Raw genomic sequence first — 19,628 nt, 5'->3', positions numbered from 1 at the left:
AATCTGTGTCTAACCCTACCATTATAAATGTTGCATACATCCTTTCTAAAGATGTGGTACCAATCCTTCTTCCACCTACGACACATGAAAGTTTCTGCTTCCTTGTCAACACTTGTTATTGTCAGACAATCATTTTTGCCAATCCTTGGTGTTGAAATGGTATCCCATTTTTTAATATTTATTTATTTGTTTGCTTGTTTATTTATTTATTTATTTATTTAAGAGAATGAGCAGGGGAGAGGGACAGAGAGAGAGAGAGAGAGAGAGAGAGAGAGAGAGAGAGAATCCCAAGCAAGCTCCATACTCAGTGTGGAGCCCAACATGGGGGTTGATCCCATGACCCTGGGATCATGATTTGGGATCATGACACTCAAACAACTCAGCCACTCAGGCACTCTAGCCCCCATTGTTTGCTTTAATTTGCATTTTCCTTGTGTGTAGTGAGGTTGAGAATCTTTGCACATCTTTTTTGACCATTCAGGTTTTCTTTTATGTTAATTTTTTGCCCATTTTTCAGTGGGGTTGTTATCTTTTTCTTATTGCGTTGTAGGAATTCATTTTATATTTAAATACTAATCTTTTGTCTCTCATATCTCAAATTAAATTAATGACTTATTTGGTTTTTTAAAATTTGAAAACATGACTTATCAAAGCACTTCATGCACGTGGTAAAAAAAACAAAATAAAATGGTACAGAAGAGCTTGTGACAAAATGCAAGTCTTCTGCCCTCCCTCCCTCCCCACGCCGACACCACTCCCTAGGGTAGTTTCTTTCTACCAATTGTGCTTTTAGTTCTCCTGATCATTTTCTCCATAAGTACTTATACCTTGTATCCTGATATATCAACGTGAACAATATCTCTGTATTCCATGCTATGAAAGGTAAGGCCACCCCCTGTACACAGCTCTAAATATTACCATTCATCATCCTGGCTAGCTGCTCCCATCTCTCTTACATGTTGCTGGAATTTGTTGAAATCCCTTATCTTTGATAAGCTCTTCTGTTTTTATCTTAACTATGGGTTTGTTTCCTTATTTCCCTATTTGTTTTGTTCATCACTTTAATTATTTCACTTGGGAGCAATGATGAAAGGCAGATGTATTCATTCCATCCAACAGCTATCCCCAGAAATTACCAACAGTAGCCCAGAGCCTGGCTTTTTTTATGTCTTATTTATGATTTTTCACACTTTGAATATTTATAGAACTGAAATTAGAGTCTTGTAAATTACATTTTTTTTGTGTGACTCCAATTGAACAGTTAGGGGCAAAGTGAACTTTCAGACTTTTTTTTAGTTCTTTCATAAGCAACTCCTTCTGGCCTACCTACAAAGGTGTCTGCTGAGAATTATGAATAGAGGCATCTACCTCTTACTCAAAGTAATGATTGCTTTTGCTCAGCCTTCATTCCAACTGGGCTTGGGATTTAGTATCATTATGGGGAAGAATAATGTTTTTCTCTGCCTCTGAGCCTCTGTAGATGTAAGCCCATCTTTTCCATTAGCTATTCCTGATGTTAGGCTGTGAATTTCCCTGAATGATAAATAGCTTCATTGAATTTCCACTTCCTACTCAATTTCTTTATAAGTTAAAGGAAGAAGAATAGCCAAGAGACAAAAAGGCTTTTATATATAAAGTAATAGCTGTACATTGCAAAAACATGCAGTTTTGAGCTAGAGTCATCGGTCTTCAGTCATATTTTAATTTTGCTGCCTGGTGACTGGTGTTCTCTACAGAACTAAATATTATCTGACTTGCCAGTTCCTCTTTTATAAACTGGAATCCTTTCTTGCTCATGGTAACATCTTCTGAAGATAAGATATGCATACATGAATATGAATAAATATGAAAAACCTTGTAGAAATGATGAAAGTAAAAAACGGGTTTAGAGGACATTTATTTATTTAGAAGAACTTTAGAGGTAGAAATGTTCACCAAAATTTTGTGAAATTAACCAAAATGTTCACTGTGGTTATTGCTGGGTAGAGTGACTGCATGTAATTCGTATTTTCTTCTTTTTGCTTGTCTACATTTTCTATAATGAATGAATGTATTTTCTGAAATAATGTACAAAATTTTGGTTGAGTTTTGGATTGAATGCAAGTGTCTTCTGTGAGATGTTGCTGCTACTGAAATAGTACTTCACTAAATGATCTTGGTCTGGGACAAGTGCTGTTTAGTATCTCTTCCTTTGAGACATGTTCCTGGCCTAGAGCAAAGAAACTGTCATGCTGCTCTGTCACTAAGGCTACAGGGCTGTTGTTTTTATGGTGCCCATTGGTCATTCATACTTACTGAGCATCCGTGTGCTGCCTTATGTGAGAAAATACCAGGAGAGGTATATGTGGGGAAATATCAAATAAATTGGGAACTCCCTTCCAAAGAGTCATCATTTTTAACTCCTGAGAATTTTATAAATCAGTCCATCAAAACAAATGTCATGGAGCTCTGCCATGTATAGGGCAATGTCCTAGGTGCGGCACAGATCTTAAGGGAGATTGATGCATGGCCCACACTGGCGTCCAGGACCTTGTGGTCACATTGGGAAGGTTAGACTCGAGCATGTGAAAATAATAACAAGAGAGGGAGAGAAATGCAAGTTTCCAAAATTGCATCCAAAAGTTGTCATGCAACTGTGTATAGGCCCTGAGTGAATGGTGCAGGGGCTAACTGCTGTTAGAAGGAAGAGCTCACCTGTGGGCCTGAGTGGGCTACAGGATTGCCTGGATTGGACGGACTTGTGCTGAAAGTGGAAGCTACAAGGCTTCCTAAGGCCTGTATTCAGCAATCCTGAAATATTCTTTCTGGCACATGCCATTGGTCCAAGTAAGTCACAAAGCCAACGCAGATTCAAGGGCAGGGAAATCGCCTCTGCCTGTTGAAGGGAGGGATAGTCAAGGCACATTGTAGAGGCGCACAGTCACAGGAGAGTATAATTCACTGAGAGCCATTTTAAACAACCTAGCACAATGGCTCATGGTAAAACTCTGTGATCCAAGTTCTGTAGGCTTAGCTCCTGGTATGTAAAGGAGAGCTTTGGCAATTTTTTTTCTTCTCGTGTAACTTAGTTTTCTCATCATGTTGATAACAAAAAGTAATTTATTATTCCATCCATATTTAACATAGTAGGTAATAATGTATAGGTATATATAGTCTTTATGGTTTAATATAAAAGTATTATTAATTAATGATATTGAATCAAGCTGTCCTCACTTGTGTTCACCTGCCAAAATTTAGGTATCGCTGACATTCAAGATGGTGGATGATAGAAGGGAAAGGGTAAGAGCATTGGAATCAGACTGATTCCAGATTTAGGTTCTTGGCTCTGCCACATAATAGTGCTGTGCCTCTTTCAGCCTTCACATCCTTACCTGTGAAATGGGGATAATAGCACTGCCTCTGCAGGCATGTTGGCCGTTATTGCTAGTTCTGAAGAACTAGCTGAAAGAATTTAGCTTTCATTTAGTTTTTAGAAACTCATACTTCTGGGGCACCTGGGTGGCTCAGTCGGTTGAGCCTCCAACTTCGGCTCAGGGCATGATCTTGCAGTCTGTGAGTTCGAGCCCCACATCGGGCTCTATGCTGACAGCTCAGAGCCTGGAGCCTGCTTCAGATTCTGTGTCTCCCTCTCTCTCTGCCCCTCCCCTATTCACGCTCTGTCTTCTCTCTGTCTCAAAAATAAATAAAAACATTTTAAAAAATTTAAAAAAAAGAAAGAAACTCGTATTTCTATTTAAAGATTACAATTTGACTATATTTAGTTGAGGGCAATGTATTTTGTTTTTGATCTTTTAGATGAGCCTCTCAGCGGCCCCGTTTTAAAATAAAAGTGTATCATTACGCACTCTCTTCAGAGGTGGCTTTTCTAGAACACAAATTCTTTATTTAAGCCACTTTTTGTAGACTGGAGCTTCACAAGTCTGGACAGAATTGGGTTTCTCACCAGGGTGCGCCCATAAGTGTGCCACAGGCAGAGGAAAGGCATCCTCTGCAGACAGATGTCTCCACTTAGTGAGGTAGTCAGTTAGCACTTGTTTTCCCCTGAGCAGTTTGTGCTTAATTACTAAAGACTTAATCACGAAACTGGGGCATTGTGAAAGATGTGCGATCAATAGTTATAACGTAATCATTAATGGATACTATTTATTGAGTACTTAATATATGCCAGGAACTGTTAAGTGCTTTACATGCATTATGTCATTTATTCTCAGAAAACTGCTCTGAGATAGGTGCTTTTATTATTCTCAGGTTTTTTTAATGTTTATTTATTTTTGAGAGAGAGAGAGAGAGAGACAGAGTGTGAGTGGGGGAGGGGCCGAGAGACAGGGAGACACAGAATCTGAAGCAGGCTCCAGGCCCTGAGCTGTCAGCACAGAGCCCAACACAGAGCTCTAACCCAGGAACCGTGGGATGGTGACCTGAGCTGAAGTTGGACTCTTAACCGACTGAGCCACCCAGGTGCCCCTATTATTCTCATTTTTAAAACCTGAAAAATGACACAGGAATTTATGAAAGTGGTGGAGTATGTTATAGAAAGTTACAAAATACAGATAGGCAAACATAAGAGTGAAGACACCATTTTCCTACCATTCAGAAAATGTTAGTGACATCTTTTTACGTCAACTTCTGGAATTTAGAAAACCTCTTTATTTCCTACCAAGCCTAACTGTTAAGACTATTATCTGAAAATATAAAAAAGAAATTTCTATATTAGAACATTGACCCTTGCCTTCTATTTGGATTACTGCTTTAGCGATCCTAACATCCTGAAGTCTTGGATGAATCCAGCTGAGTATTAGGTTGTATTCAGGGAAGGGAAAAAAAGATAAGCATATGAATGCACTAAAACAAAACAAAACACTGTTCCAGTGTTAGTTATTGCTGGGGAGGAATCACAAAATCTCACTGGCAGAAACAAGAACTTATCCTTGATCACACATCTTGGGGTCAGCTGAAGTGGCTCTTTTTAGGCTACGGGTCTACAGGTTGGCTGAAGTGGGGTCCAAATTAGAGGGTTAATGGCTACTGTGGTTTGTTCTTTTCACAATGAAGGGAAAAATGGCCGGGGACAAGCCCAACTGCATAAATATATATATGCTAACATCCCAGGGAACCAAAGCAAGTTTGATGTCAAGCCTAAAGTTAAGGGAAAAGGAAAGACATACCTACCATGAGTGTCCTTAGCCCTGAGGTCAAGGCAAGGATATGGATGTATAGCACTACTCCAGGGGAATGAAAAATTAAGACTAATAATTTAATCTGCCATTCCTACTTTTATGTGTATGTTTATTTATTCATCTACCCATCCATCTACCCTCCAAATAGATACAATTAAATGTACATAGGCATATACATAATACACATATGTACACACACATACACACAAGATAAAATAAAACATGTAGCTATGTGTAAAAATATTTCTAAAACATGAAGATGGAATGACATATGGGAGCAGGGTGATTGGCCAGAGAAACTAGTGTAATATAGCAGAAAACCCCAATTAAGAGTAAATATAAAAGCATTCCAAGGACAGGAGCAACAGAAATTTGACAATAAACTGGACACTGGGAACCAGGGAGGGGGAAATTAAGGGTAAGATGGAGTGAAGGAGAAGAAATTAAAATTATCTATCATTCCGTGAGCGTCGGGAAGGTGGGGAAACTGTAGTAGTACTGACCAGGAGCAGCAGTGGTGAAGGGTGGCTGGAAGACAGCAATTGGTCTTACTTTGCATGGTTAGGTTTCAGATATCAGCAAACATCAAATTGGCCATGTCCTCAAAATAATTGAGCTTTGGTGGTGTGTTGAGACAGGAGCACAAGTTAGCTTTGTTTGTGACCATGGACGAGTTTCTTATGTCTCTTCCAGCTCTTAAATTCTGTAATCCTTTGACCTTCATTGAGACTTCTAGTTGGAGCAATATGAACAATATGTTTCCCCAAGGAATGCAGATAGAAAAGAACAAGACTTATGTGTCAGGGGTCAAATGATGTCCTCTAGATAAGTGCTCTTGGCCAGCATCATGTTGTTGTTCTTATTGTTCCTTTTTAATTAGTTTTATTTTTGATTTTTAAATTTGAGAACATACAGGCTGGGTATCCTTCTCTAGTCCAGCCCCAGACTCGACCAGCCCCTCTTGTCTTAGATCCATCCACTTCTCACATTTACATAATGTCCTAGTCCTGGAAGATGTGTGGGATTTTGACTCCTGCTCTAAGTCTTAGGGCTAGTTGCTGGTGAGAAGATGGAAAATACTCAAAGAAGATTAAGAAAAACCAGAGGTAGGCCAGCAGTGGGTCATGCAAGTTGAGATTAAATAGTCTTTGAAAGAAGTGCTGAAGTTTGCTGAAGTTTGGTTCAGAACAAGCTTGTTAAAATCTTTGTTGTTCTTTTAGAACTGGACTAGATTTTAAACTCTGCCAAAGGGAGAAACAATGTCTTTTCTATGTTCTGAAACTTTATCTTGTAGTGAGATTACAGGGCTGCACTCTACAGGTGCTCCATCAATTTCAAAAGAAAGACAGGGAGGAAGAGGCCTGGAGACAGGAGGGAAAAGAGAACCAAAAGATTCTAAGTTGCTCCACTCTTCCAAATAATTTTTTGGGTTTTTTTTGAGGAGAGAGAGAGAGCAAGTGAACACAAGTGAGTGAAGGGCAGAGAGAGAGAGAGAGAGAGAAAAGCAGGGCTCACCTGAAGCAGGGCTTGTGTTTTTACCCAAAGCAGGGGTTGTGCTCACCTGATGTGGGACTGAACTCATGAACTGTGAGATCATGACCTGAGCTGAAGTCAGATGCTTAACAACTGAGCTACCCAGGCACCACACTCTTCCAAATAATTAAATAGAGTTCTTGTCTAGAATCACCCAGATGAAACAGATCTTTTTGCACACTTACCACTTTTCTAGAAGCAATGAGGAAGTTGGAAATAGGTTTCCTGTGTGTGGATATGTTCAAGAAATGCTCTTTCCACCCCTCCCCCACCCCCATTGACCACGTTCTCCAGCTCAAATGTCTCTCCTAACGAGTTTTCTTCTGTCCAACCCTCCTGTAGAAATGACTTATTGATGGTCTGCCGCCAACTGAATATGGAAGAGTCTGTGGCTGAGATCATGAACCAGTTGGGCGCAGATGAACATGGGAAGATTTCCTTTCAGGATTTTACAAGGTGCCGCATGCAGCTCGTTCGAGAAATTAGGAAGGAGGAAGTAGGTCTTTCTGAGAAGTCAGACAACTCCTGTAAAAAGAAGAAGCTGAGGGATAGAATTGCGTCCTGGCCCACGAGCAGCGACAACAGTTTGGGTAGGTACAACCAGGTGACAGTTTGGTAGTGCTGCACTAGCCCTGCTTGGTGACCTCTGTAGATGAGAGTAGCCTGCCCAGCCTGCTGCTGGCTCATCCGCAGGCTGTCTTCTTGGCCACACTTTCCCTGGGTGAATGTTCCCTACTTCCCCCAATTCTGTCTTACAGTTTCAGTTCTGAGCTTAGTGCATTCTTTATTTTAGTTCTTCCATTTTCCAAGCGTAATAATGCATAGCTATTTAGCTGTTGGAGAAGAAGGGGGCACATTGGATGGGAAAGGTGGTGACTGCACCAGTAGGCCTCAGAAGCTATTTGGGGACTCCTTCAAAGTTTAGTGCAGCTCTGTGCAGTGCAGTTTTAAAAAACCCATCTCTTGTTTGCTTAATCTTTAAAATTTTTTCTACAGAGTTTTCCTGTTCATAAGTATTATTGTTTCCTACTAGTGCAAGATAAGCAATTAGAAAGAAAGGCCCCACAAATGTTGATAATTATTGAAGCTGGGTGATGGGAGCATGGGGTTTATAGTACATTTTTTTGAGCACTCAAATGTTTACGTATTGTTAGTATATTTGTAATTTTTCACAATTTTTACAAGATTTAAAGGGAAAAACAAGAGGCATCTGAAAGGGTAGCCTGAACAAAGGGCCAGAGGAAAGTATCTGAATTTTCTATTATATTTAAAGGAATTAAAAAAAAAATTTCCTTGAAAATGTCTCCTGGATCTCTCTGTTTCTCTGTTTCTTTTTCTCCGAGGTAGATCTAGTGGCAGGAAACAAAGCTCCATGTTAATTGTCCATCATTTGTTAAATATATACTAATTAGCATAGATAATTATGTAGTGCCCCACAACACACACACACACACACACACACACACACACACACACACATCCTGAACAGTGCTCTTGGCAGTGAAATCATTTGGAACATTATTATTGAGTAATTGAAATAATAAACGTGTCCTCATATCCCCTATGCCTTACTATCTTAATGGATTCCATTTTAGCTTCAAATCAGATGTCTGGTAATGCATGTGCTCTCAGCATAATAGGTAGAAATATTTAATTTTTGAAGTAACGTTTTTCCGAGTATTAAAGTAATATATGTTCATTATAGAAAAATAAGGGGGGAAAGGCAATCAGAAGAAAATAAAAATCATCCTTAATATCTCACATCCAGAAATAATAGCTACTGTTTAGATTTCTCTCTCTCTCTTTCTCATGTGTGTATATGTGATTTAATTGTTTTTTACTATTTTTTCACATACTTTCTATAGTTTTGTATCCTGAAATTCTTCCTTTGCATTTTCCTCATGCTTTTTAAAATGTTTATTTATTTATTTTGAGAGAGAGAGAGAGAGTGAAAGAGAGCATGTGTGTGTGTGTGTGTGTATGTGTGTGTACATGCATGTGGTGGGGGGCAGAGAAAGAGGAGAGAGAGAGAGAGAGAGAGAGAGAGAGAGAGAGAGAGAATCCCAAGCAGGCTCTGTGCTATCAGCACAGAGCCCGACATGGGGCTCGATCCTATGAACGTGAGATCACGACCTGAGTCGAAATCAAGAGTTGGACACTTAACCAACTGAGCCACCCAGGTGCCCCTCCTCATGCTTTTAAATAGCATTTGAAAGTATGATTTGTAATACTTGCATGACCTAAAATGCACACACAGTAATGTGTATTAAATGAAAGAATGAGTGGAATTCTTTTTGTAAGCTGTATTTTCTAATTTTTCTGCCAAGAACATGGCCATCTTACATAAATTAATAAGCACACACACAGACACATTTGAAGTAAACTGTGGTATATCCCAATTAGTGAATCCCATGTGGTCACTGAAGTAATATTTACTGTGTATATAGGAGGAATGCTTGTATGGAAAACAACCTATACAGTCAAAATTTTTATTTTAATGTGTAGTTTATAAATATTCTAAAAGGGACAGTTTTGATAGAATTGCTGCCCACATCTAATTGAACAGTCCATTTCATAGGATTGCCCTAACTAGAGAAAGAGTTGAAAAACAATTCCTTTCAACCTTTGTAACTGTATGACTTGGAGAAAAAAGAGGTAATTGAGGGCTGGTGAGTCATAAAACAGTTTGTGAACTGAGGAAATGCCAGCAGATGTGCAACCCTGTGCTAGTTTATCCTGGTAGTTAAAGCTTCAAAGTCAGGTCATTTGAGTGTGAATCCTGGTTCTGTCACTTCCTGCCTCCATGACATCAGACAAGTTACTTAACTCTCCATATCTCAGTTTCCTCATCAAGTGTAGTGTGAGAACAATAATTGTTATTTAGAGGAATTTAGATGTTAAATATACATATGAAAAGCACATAAAACAGTGCCTATCACATAATTAGCCCTATATACAAGTTAATATTATCGTTACTGCCACTCAGTTTCATTTCCTATTGATTGTCACAGTTGCAACTCGTATGTTGGAGAACAGTCTCCTATTCAATCCAATGTGAGACAAATACATTTAAAACTCTACAATAATTAAACAATGAGTTATGAGTCCCTCTCTTTTCCACATTGCAATCTTCCCTTCTGACTCTATGTAGGTAGAGTCTAGTACTTCCCATCTTGGGGTCAGGGGAGCCCTTTCCTGGCTCCGCGTCCCTTCCAGCTCCTGTCCCACTTCTATGCTCCTCTTCTCAGCAGAACTTTATGAAGAGTTTGTCTACACTGAGTGTTTACCAGTCCTCACCTCTGCCTTCAACCCACTCTTCCCAGCTTTGGTCATCACTGCTCCAATGAACCCGCTCCGATTGCCTCCATGTTGACCAACTTGATGGGTCCTCTTCTGGATCTTTGCCATTTTGCTCAGCTGACTACTCCCTCACTCCAGCTGCACTTTATTCTTTTGGACTTCTCAACACCGCATTCTCCTGGGTTTCTGCCTGCCATTTTGGCTTCCCTTTCTCAGTCTTGGTCTCTAGGGTGCCTTGGAGTTACGATCTCTCCCAGGATGATTTAGTGCCCATGACTTCAAATAATGTTTTTTGTACCAGCGACTCCAATGTATGTATCTAGCCCTGCTTTTTCCCATGAGCTGCCAAATCAGGTAAAAATGACACATATTCCTGGGTGTCTTATAGACCTCTCACCTTTAACACGGTCAAAAGGATTCTTGACCCCCTTCCTTAGTCTTCCTCTCAGGGTCACTGATCTCCCAGATATCCCCATATTGCCAATATCACCACCCTCTCATTTGCTCAAGCCAGCAAGTCCTGTTGTCTCTTTTGTCAAAACACACCCAGAATCTGTCTACTCTCCTTTGCTCCCTTGCCACCACCCTTGCCTAAATCACCATCATGTCTTGCCTTGATTACTAAGATAGCTTATAACTGGCATCCCTGATGCCTACCTTGACCCCCTGTATTCCATTATTTATCCTGCAGTCAGAGTGGTCTTCTTAACATTATGGAAACATGCTTAGCTCATTCCCATGTCTGCAGCATTCCATGGCTTCCATATCATCTAAAATGACGTCCAAATTCCATACTGCAGTCTTGCTCATACCCACCACTGTAAGTGTTATCATGCTGATTGTCCTGACCTATTATGCTTGTTCTAGCCACACTGACCTTCCTGTTTTCCTCTAACTTAGAAAATTGAGCCAGCCTTCAGCCTTTGCCCTGGCCCTTTCCTCTTGTCTAGAACACTCTTCTTTCTGACCTCATTTTCGGTTATTCAGATTTCATCTTAAATATTCCTTCATTAGAGGCCTTTTCTTTTTAAAAAAAAAAATTTTAGCATTTATTTTTGAGAAACAGAGTGAGCAGGGGAGGGATAGAGAGAGAGGGAGACACAGAGTCTGAAGTAGGCTCCAGGCTCTGAGCTGTTGGCACAGAGCCCGACGCGAGGCTCAAACTCATGAACCGTGAGATCATGACCTGAGCCAAAGTCGGACGCTTAACCGGCTGAGCCACCCAGGCGCCCCTAGAGGCCTTTTCACATGCCCTGTTGCTTCATACCACTTATTCTTATCTGACATTACATTATGTACTTATTCTAAGACTCATTTATGTATCTCCCCTAGTACAATGAAAGTTCCACTAAAGTACTGACAGCCTTACAGGGGTACTACTATACCCCAGCACCTGGAACAGAGCTTGGCATATTAGAGATGTTTAGTGTATATTTGTTGCATTTGCTGAATGGGCAGTGCACAGTGTTCATGCTTTTTCAGGGATAAATGGCAGCACAATGCATGGGTCCAGACACCAAGGAACTTATAATTTAAATGTGAAGTTATAATCACATGGCAATTTAAGTAGCAATAAAATTTAAGTTAGAGTCAACAGAGGTTTAGAAGCAACTGAATGGTGCAGAAGATAAGAAAGACTGTGAGCAGGAGTTTCAGGCAAGTTTTACCTGTGGTTGCAATATGGACAGAAGTAGAAAGAATGTTGTACTGCTGTAAGAAAAGCCTGAGAAAAAGTTAGGTTTAACAGTAAAGTGTCAGAAAGATTTTATTGTCAGTCCTGACATTTCACACCACATCCACAGCAGGGAGTTGAGTTGGCAGAAAAAGAAGAGTTATCAAAACATTACATGCTCAAGTTGGAAGAGGAATTTCGAAAGATTCATTTTTCTCAAATGTTTTCCACAGAACACCGATTTCAAAGGATGGTCATAAATATTTTGTGAAGAAAGAATTACTTTTTAAAATACATTTGAAAGCTTTGGATTAAACTAGATTAATAGTTTTCTTTATTACAAGACATCTCTGAGTCTTTAATATGCTAATATTTCTTGCGACTCTCCAGGAGAAGAATAAAATATATAACATTTCACACATTTAATTGACCATAACTTTTATTTACAAATCTTCTCTTTGTCCTTACATTCTCTGCTGAAATATACTTTGGGGAAAAATTAAGATATCTGAACAACTAGATCATAATAGATTTTTATATCTCTTTTATGTCCACTTAGAAATGATATTAAAAATTTTTAATGTCTTTCAGACAACAGTTATATAAAACTTAAGTTATAGAAATAACAATATTAAAAATGGTTAAAAATTACTAATATTTACTGTGCACAAGGCAATTTGGTAGGCACTTTACTTGTATTATATGCTTAGAAAGAAATTCCAGGTTTACCACTGAGTGGCTATGGGATTTAGGTTGCATTCTTGATCATTCTCAGCTTCAGTTTTCTTATCTGTAAAGATAAAGTGGTAATACCTGCATTAGAGGATAATTGGAAGGACTTAGTGAGATATCATTTGTAAAGTTCCTACACAGTGCCTATTCACATTAGGTTTTCAATAAATAATAGTGTTCCTATAATAATTATCATTATCATCTCTAATCCTTGTGACTACCTTCCAAGTTTAGAATAGAATCCTCCATAGACAGTGGAAGACACTGAGACTTGAAGAAGTTACTTGCCTTGCTCTAAGCCACAGAGCTAATAAGGAGTTGAGAACACTAAAACGTTGATTATTGAAAAAGATGATTCTCGGAGTCCCCTGGAACTTAGTCTTAATGATCAAGATGCCAACTAAAAGAATACTGCCATCCAGAGGCCACTCCCAGAAATTGTTGGCACATGGTCCCCAGGGTCTTGAGAAGGGATCTGAGAGGACAATTCCTGCTAGGTAAACCCATCCCTTTGGCAATGAAGTGATGGCATACATTACATCAAAATAGTTATGAGGTTTAATGTGTGCTCCCTAATTTCCCAGTGGAAAACAAGTGGTTTAGGTTTATTATAATCACTTGTAATTTTCATTTAAAATTTTGTGATTTAATTTTTTTCATTTTGAAATGTAAATTTTAAAAATTAAATCACATTTTAAAAACCATGATTTAATTTTTTTTTCAATTTTCTTTGTGATTAGGAAAGACTGGAGTTAAAAAAAATCCTAACTTTAGATATTTATACATGTTCACCATTCCATTGAAGCCTTTATTTAAACATGCCCTTTTAAATAAATAGTTTTTTACTTCAACCAACCTGTAAACTTTACACATGATTTCCACATATTTTTGTCAAATGTGTGAATTTTGTGAAAGAGATAGTGCTTCAGGGTGAGGACCACTGAAAAACACCACTGAATTGCCTGAGGAGAATTGATAAAATCCTTCAAGTTTGCCTAATGAGGTTGTTACAAGCCTATGCTTTTTAGATCTTTGGGGGCACTTGTTTTTCTTCCTTTGGTCAGATCTCAGAGACCCCAAGAACTTATTTGAATCAAATCCCTATAGTTTTAAAACATTGTTTAAGACAGCAGACATTAAAACCTGTTAATTAATACAACTAAGTTTAATTTATGCTAAGATTAGAACACTGGGCACATTTTCCAATAACCTGTATCTTCAAAGATACTTTATTGGTCTTGCCTTAAGTTATATTCCCACCTGATGTTTCAGACTTCATTACTGCTCTGGTAATGCCCCTGTGGTCCAGCAGGAACATACAAAGTACCGTAGTGTCTCAGAGAGACCAAAATAGCAAGGCTTTTACTTAACAGGAACTCAAAGTAAAAAAAAATAGATCAAAGAACATATAGTTTAGGCAGAAAGGTCTCCAAACCCCACATGTAAGGAGATACTGATTGCTTATCAGATTTAAAGAAATAAATAAGCAGCTCCCTGAATGTTGGTTTAGTATCTTGCTTTCAAAAAATCAAAACCACAATTAGTTAATATACATAAAACCTGTCTAGTCCTGACACATCCCAATTTTTTCCAGAATGAATGTTACTCTTAAATATTGTTGGGGGTTTTTCTGTGTATATAAAAATTCTTCTAAACTCTTGAAACTTCTGTGTATATAAAAATTCTTCTAAACTCTTGAAACAGGTTAAATTAAGTGAAACAAGAAGGCATTTTCCAATTCAGCTGGGTTATCCCTAGTATGTAGGTTTCTGGCTGGTGAATTAAGAAAATAAAAAAATGTTTTAAATCCCCTATGGGTTCTGTGTGAGCAATTAATAATTAACACAGAGCCTTTTAAATAAAATCACTCATGAGAGTGATTCAGTGTTAAACGTACTGCCCAACTAGCATAAAACTAGACTGAAATCACAGTAGATTTTGGTCCCACTTGAAGGTTCTGGAAGTTTGTTTTTTTACTGGCGGTAGTGGTAGTTTTTTTTGCAAACTCTAAGCTCTATGTCACAGAGTGAACAATATGTTTATTTAATTTATTCTACTCCTAAATCAGGAGTTAGAATAGGCTTTTAAAGTCTTTAAGTAATAGATACCATTTCACATTTTTTTTTTATGATTCCAACAAGTACAACATAGTTTTGTTGCATTACAAGGTCCTATATTGATTTGCCAAAATTTTGCAGTTTGGAGAAGGAATTGCCTTCTTTCTTTTTTTTTTAAGTTTTTATTTAAATTCCAGTTAGTTAACATACAGTGCCATATTAGCTTCAGGTGTACAATACAGTGATTCAACCCTCCATACATCACCTGGTGCTCATCATAAGTACACTTCTTAATCCCCATGGCCTATTTAACCCATCCTCCCACCCACTTCCCTTCCAGTAGCCCTTAGTTTGTTCTTTATAGTTAAGAGTCTATTTCTTGGTTTCTTTCTTTTTTCCTCTTTGCTTATTTATTTTGTTTCTTAAATTCCACATATGAGTGAAATCATATGGTATTTGTCTTTCTCTGACTGACTTACTTCACTTAGCATTATTCTCTCTGGCTCCATCCATGTCCTTTCAAATGGCAAGATTTTATTCTTTTTTATGGCTGAGTAATATTCCATTATGGCTGAGTAATATTCCATTCCATGTGTGTGTGTGTGTATATATATATATATATATATATATATATATATATATAATCTCACATCTTCTTTATCCACTCATCAATTGATGGACACTTGGAAAGAATATCCAATGGGAAAAAGAATGTCTCTTCAACAAACGATGAAACGATGTTGTGGAAAGCTGGACAGCGACATGAAAAAGAATGAAACTGAACCACTTTCTTACACCGTACACAAAAATAAATTGAAAATGGATTAAGGAGCTAAATGTGAGACCTGAAACCATAAAAATCCTAGAAGAGAACACAGGCAGTAACTTCTTTGACATTGGCCATATCAACTTCTTTCTAGATATGTCTCCTGAGACAAGGGAAACAAAATAAAAAATAAACTGTTGGGACCACATCAAAATAAAAAGCTTCTGCACAGTGAAGGAAACAATCAACAAGACTAAAAGACGACTTATAGAATGGGAGAAGATATTTGCAAATGACATATCTGATAAAGGGTTAATATCCAAAATATATACAGAAATTACACAACTCAACACCCAAAAGATGAATAATCCAATTTAAAAAAAAGCAGAAGACATGAATAGACATTTTTCCAAAGAAGACATACAGATGGCCAACAGACACATGAAAAGATGCTCAACATCACTCATCATCAGGGAAATGTAAGTCAAAACTACAATGAGAATCACCTCACAACTGTCAGAATGGCTAAAATAAAAACAAAAAATAACAGGTGTTGGTGTACTGTTGATGGGGAATGCAAACTGGTGCAGGCACTCTGGAAAACAGTATGGAGGTTCCTCAAAAAATTAAAAATAGAATTACCCTCTGATCCAGCAGTTGCGCTACTAGGTATTTACACAAAGAATACAAAAGTGCTAATTCAAAGGGATACATGTATCCTTATGTTTATAGCAGTATTATCTACAATAGCCAAATTATGGGAACAGTCATTTCACATTCTTTTGTTGCATAATAATAATACTGTCAAGCAACTGTCTGCAGTTTGATTGGTCTTTAGACTTAGTTTGGGTAGATTTGGTCAGTTCTCTGATTAATTTAGTTGACTTATATCTCTTTTTACTAATCATTGCCTTTCCTATTTTTGAGCAGTTCCTAAACCCTCCTGATTTGTCTGTTCATACCTCTCAGAGCCTAGGTTTCAAAATGCTTTGCAGCTTCCTGCTTCACTCCTTGGAACATTCTTTTTTTTTTTTTTTAATTTTATTATTATTATTTTTTTAGTAAGCTTTATGACCAATGTGGGGCTTGAACTCACGACCCGGAGAGCAAGAGTCACATGCTCTACCAACTGAGCCACTAGGCACCCCCACTTCTTGGAACATTCTTGCAACCATGAAAAGAAGTCTGGGCTAGACTAACAACGGTGAGGGACCACACAGAGAGGCCTAGGCAATAGGTAGCATCATGGCCTAGACACATATGTGTGCATGTCTTAGTTCTTCCATCCCCAGTCAAGCTACCAGATGACTACAAGTTATGTTAGTGAGTCTAGATGAGATAAGATGGAGAACTGCCCATGTAAGCCCCGCCCAAATTATTGACCAATTATTGACAGAATCACAAGAAACAATGAGTTATTGCTGTTTCAAGTCACTAAGTTTTGTAATGGCTTGTTATGTGTCAGTAGATAAGTGATACACATAAAGAATTACCCTTAAGTTTGTGAAATTATTATGAATATGAATGAAAACAAAAGGCCCAAAGCCATCTGTAGATTCAATGCAATCCCTATCAAAATTCAATGAATTTGGGGTGCCTGAGTGGCTCAGTCTGTTGAGCGTCCGACTTCAGCTCAGGTCATGATCTCGCGGTCTGTGAGTTCAAGCCCCGCATCGGGCTCTGTGCTGACAGCTCAGAGCCTGGAGCCTGCTTCGGATTCTGTGTCTCCCTCTGTCTCTGCCCCTCCCCTGCTCATGCTCTGTCTCTCTCTCTCTCTCTGTCAAAAATAAATAAACATTAAAATTTTTTTTAATTCAATGCATTTTTTTCACAGAAATAGAGCAAACAATCCTAAAATTTGTATGGAACCACAAAAGACCCAAATAGCCAAAGCAATCCTGAGAATGAAGAACAAAGCTGGAGGCATCACACTTGCTGATTTCAAGCTATATTGTAAAACTATAGTAATCAAAACCATATGGTATTGGCATAAAAACAGACTCTAGACCACAGGAATAGAATCAAGAGCCCAGAAAAAAAGCCCATGCATATAGTATCAGCTGATACTTGACAAGGGAGCTAAGAATCCTGAATAGGGAAAGGATTGTCTCCTGAATAAAGAGTATTGCGAAAACTGGATATTCACATGCAAAAGAATGAAATTGGACCCCTGTCTTACACCATTCACAAAAATTAACTTGAAATGGATTAAAGACTTAAATATAAGACCTGAAACTGTAAAACTAATAGAAGAAAATATAGGAAAAAGCTCCCTGACATTGGCCTTGGCAGTAATTTTCTGCATATGACCCTAAAAGCACAAGCAACAAAAGCAAAAATAAGTTAAGTGGGACTACATCAAACTAAAAGTCTTCTGCACAGCAAAATAAACAATTAGCAAAGTGAAAGGAAACCTATAGAATGGGAGAAAATATTTGTAAACCATCCATCTGATTAAAGACTAATATCCAAAATATATAAGGCACTCCTGTAACCCAATAACAGGGAAAAAAATGCAAATTGAAAATGGGTGGAGGACTTGAATAGACTTTTTTTCCAAAGAAGACTTACAAATGGCCAGCAGGTACATGAAAAGATACTCAACATTACTAATTATCAGGGAAATGCAAATCAAAGCAGCAATGAGATATCACCTCACACCTGTTAGAATGTCTACCATCAAAAAGACAAGAGATAACAAGTACTGGCAAGGATGTGGAGAAAGGAAACCCTTGTACACTGTTGGTGTAGATATTAATTGGTGCAGCCACTGTGGATAATAGTAGAGGTTCCTTAAAAAATTAAAAATGGAATTACCAAATGATACAGGAATCCCACATCTGGGTGTATGTCTGAAGGAAATGAAATTATTATATTGAAGAGGTATCTGCACTCCCATGTTCATTGCAATATCATTCACAATACCTAAGACATGGAGACAACCTGAGTGTCCACTGATGGATGAATGGATAAAGAAGATATGGCATATATATCTATACCAGAGTACTAGTCAGCCATGAAAAAGAAGGAATCCTGCCATTTGTGACAACATGGATGGAACCATGAGGGCATTATGCTAAGCAAATATGTCAGAGAAATACAGGTACTGTATGTTCTCATTTATATGTGGAACGCAAAAACGTTGATTTCAAAGAAATAGAGTAGAATGGTGGTTGCCAGGGGTTTGGAGGCAGGAGAAATGGGGACATGTCAGTCAAAGGGTATAAGTTTAGTTATAAGATGAGTAAGTTCTAGGGATCCAATGTACGGCATGGTGACTATAATTAATTACATTGTATTATATACTTGAAAGTTTTTAAGAGTAGATCTTCAATGTTATCACCACACATAAACACAAATAATAATCATGTGAGGGGATGGACGTGTTACCTAACCTTCCTGCAGTAATCGGTTTGCAATATATATGGTGTGTCAAATGATCACTTTACACTCCTTAAACTTACATGTGTTATATATATGTCAGTAACATGTCAATAAAGCTGGAAAAAAACACAAAATATATAAATAGAACTAGTTCAGAGTTCTATATGATCAAATAAAACACATGTGAGGTGAACAAGGTATGCAAAGGAGATGAGAAAGGAAAATCATTGTTGGATAGAGAAACAAGACAAGATTCTTGTAAAAAAAATAAGTAAATAAAGCCCAAGCTGATCTTGGAGAATTGGAAAGAAGTAAAAGGATGTAGAAATAAGAAAACATACCTAGGTGGTGATGAGGTAGAGAAGAGTTCATTAGAGAGTATTTAACCTGTAATTGAGTTAAATGTCCTTGTACCTCACACTGAGTTCTGTGAACATTTGGGAAGCACATGGAAGTGGTTGGGGGTGCTGGGAAGGTTATTAAATGCCCCCAAACAAACATGGTGCATAATCTCAAGCATCAGTGTAATTGATTATTTGGAGGAAAAGTTGTATAACTTGATAAGTTTTAAAAAATTGTATTAAAGGAAATGCTGATATATGAGTAGTAGAATTCAAAATATATATGAATTTACTTTCTTTCTTTTTTAAATGTTTTGTTTATTTTTGAGAGAGAGAATGCAAGCATGGAAGGGGAAGTGGGGGCAGGGGATCTGGAGCAGGCTCCATGCTGACAACAGTGAGCCCAATGCGGGGCTTGAACCCATGAACCATGAGACCATGATCTGAGCTGAAGTCAGAATTTCAACTGACTGAGCCACCCAGGCGCCCCTGAATTTTCAATGTAAAACATGAGACTTGAAAGAAATCTCTGGCTTGGGGTAATTACACACTTCTTTGCCCACTGCCTTTGGAGTACTTGGGTGAAGACTGAGAGAAGCACTGTATTAAAGAATTCTTTCACGTACAAACCTTAGAGCTTTTTTTCTCTTCTAGTTTGTCTTCTTG

General features: G+C 38.0%; 1 protein-coding gene and 1 long non-coding RNA gene across 5 annotated transcripts in view; one reads left to right on the top strand and one right to left on the bottom strand.

The window, feature by feature from the left end:
• The window catches only part of MCC (MCC regulator of WNT signaling pathway), a 425,462-nt gene that overhangs the window by 77,537 nt on the left and 328,297 nt on the right, over positions 1-19,628 (top strand). For both annotated transcript variants that reach the window (XM_027035816.2, XM_027035812.2), the window contains exon 2: positions 7,053-7,300. In XM_027035816.2, the coding sequence (XP_026891617.1) occupies positions 7,053-7,300 (248 nt within the window). The remainder of the gene's footprint in view (positions 1-7,052; positions 7,301-19,628) is intronic.
• The window catches only part of LOC113593012 (uncharacterized), a 97,867-nt gene that overhangs the window by 21,566 nt on the left and 56,673 nt on the right, over positions 1-19,628 (bottom strand). The window contains exon 5 of one of the 3 annotated variants that reach the window (XR_008300109.1): positions 7,906-8,059. The exons of 1 other annotated variant lie outside the window; for it this stretch is intronic. This is a non-coding gene — a long non-coding RNA (uncharacterized LOC113593012). Of the gene's footprint in view, positions 1-7,905; positions 8,060-12,335; positions 12,473-19,628 lie in introns of those variants that run through there. One more of the 3 variants, XR_008300112.1, reaches the window with a different exon arrangement.

This window comes from Acinonyx jubatus, chromosome A1 (assembly GCF_027475565.1).
Source record: "Acinonyx jubatus isolate Ajub_Pintada_27869175 chromosome A1, VMU_Ajub_asm_v1.0, whole genome shotgun sequence".
NCBI classification, from domain to species: Eukaryota; Metazoa; Chordata; class Mammalia; order Carnivora; family Felidae; genus Acinonyx; species Acinonyx jubatus.
The sequence above is the reverse complement of the archived record's forward strand: the minus strand, read 5'-3'. Positions and strand labels throughout refer to the sequence as shown.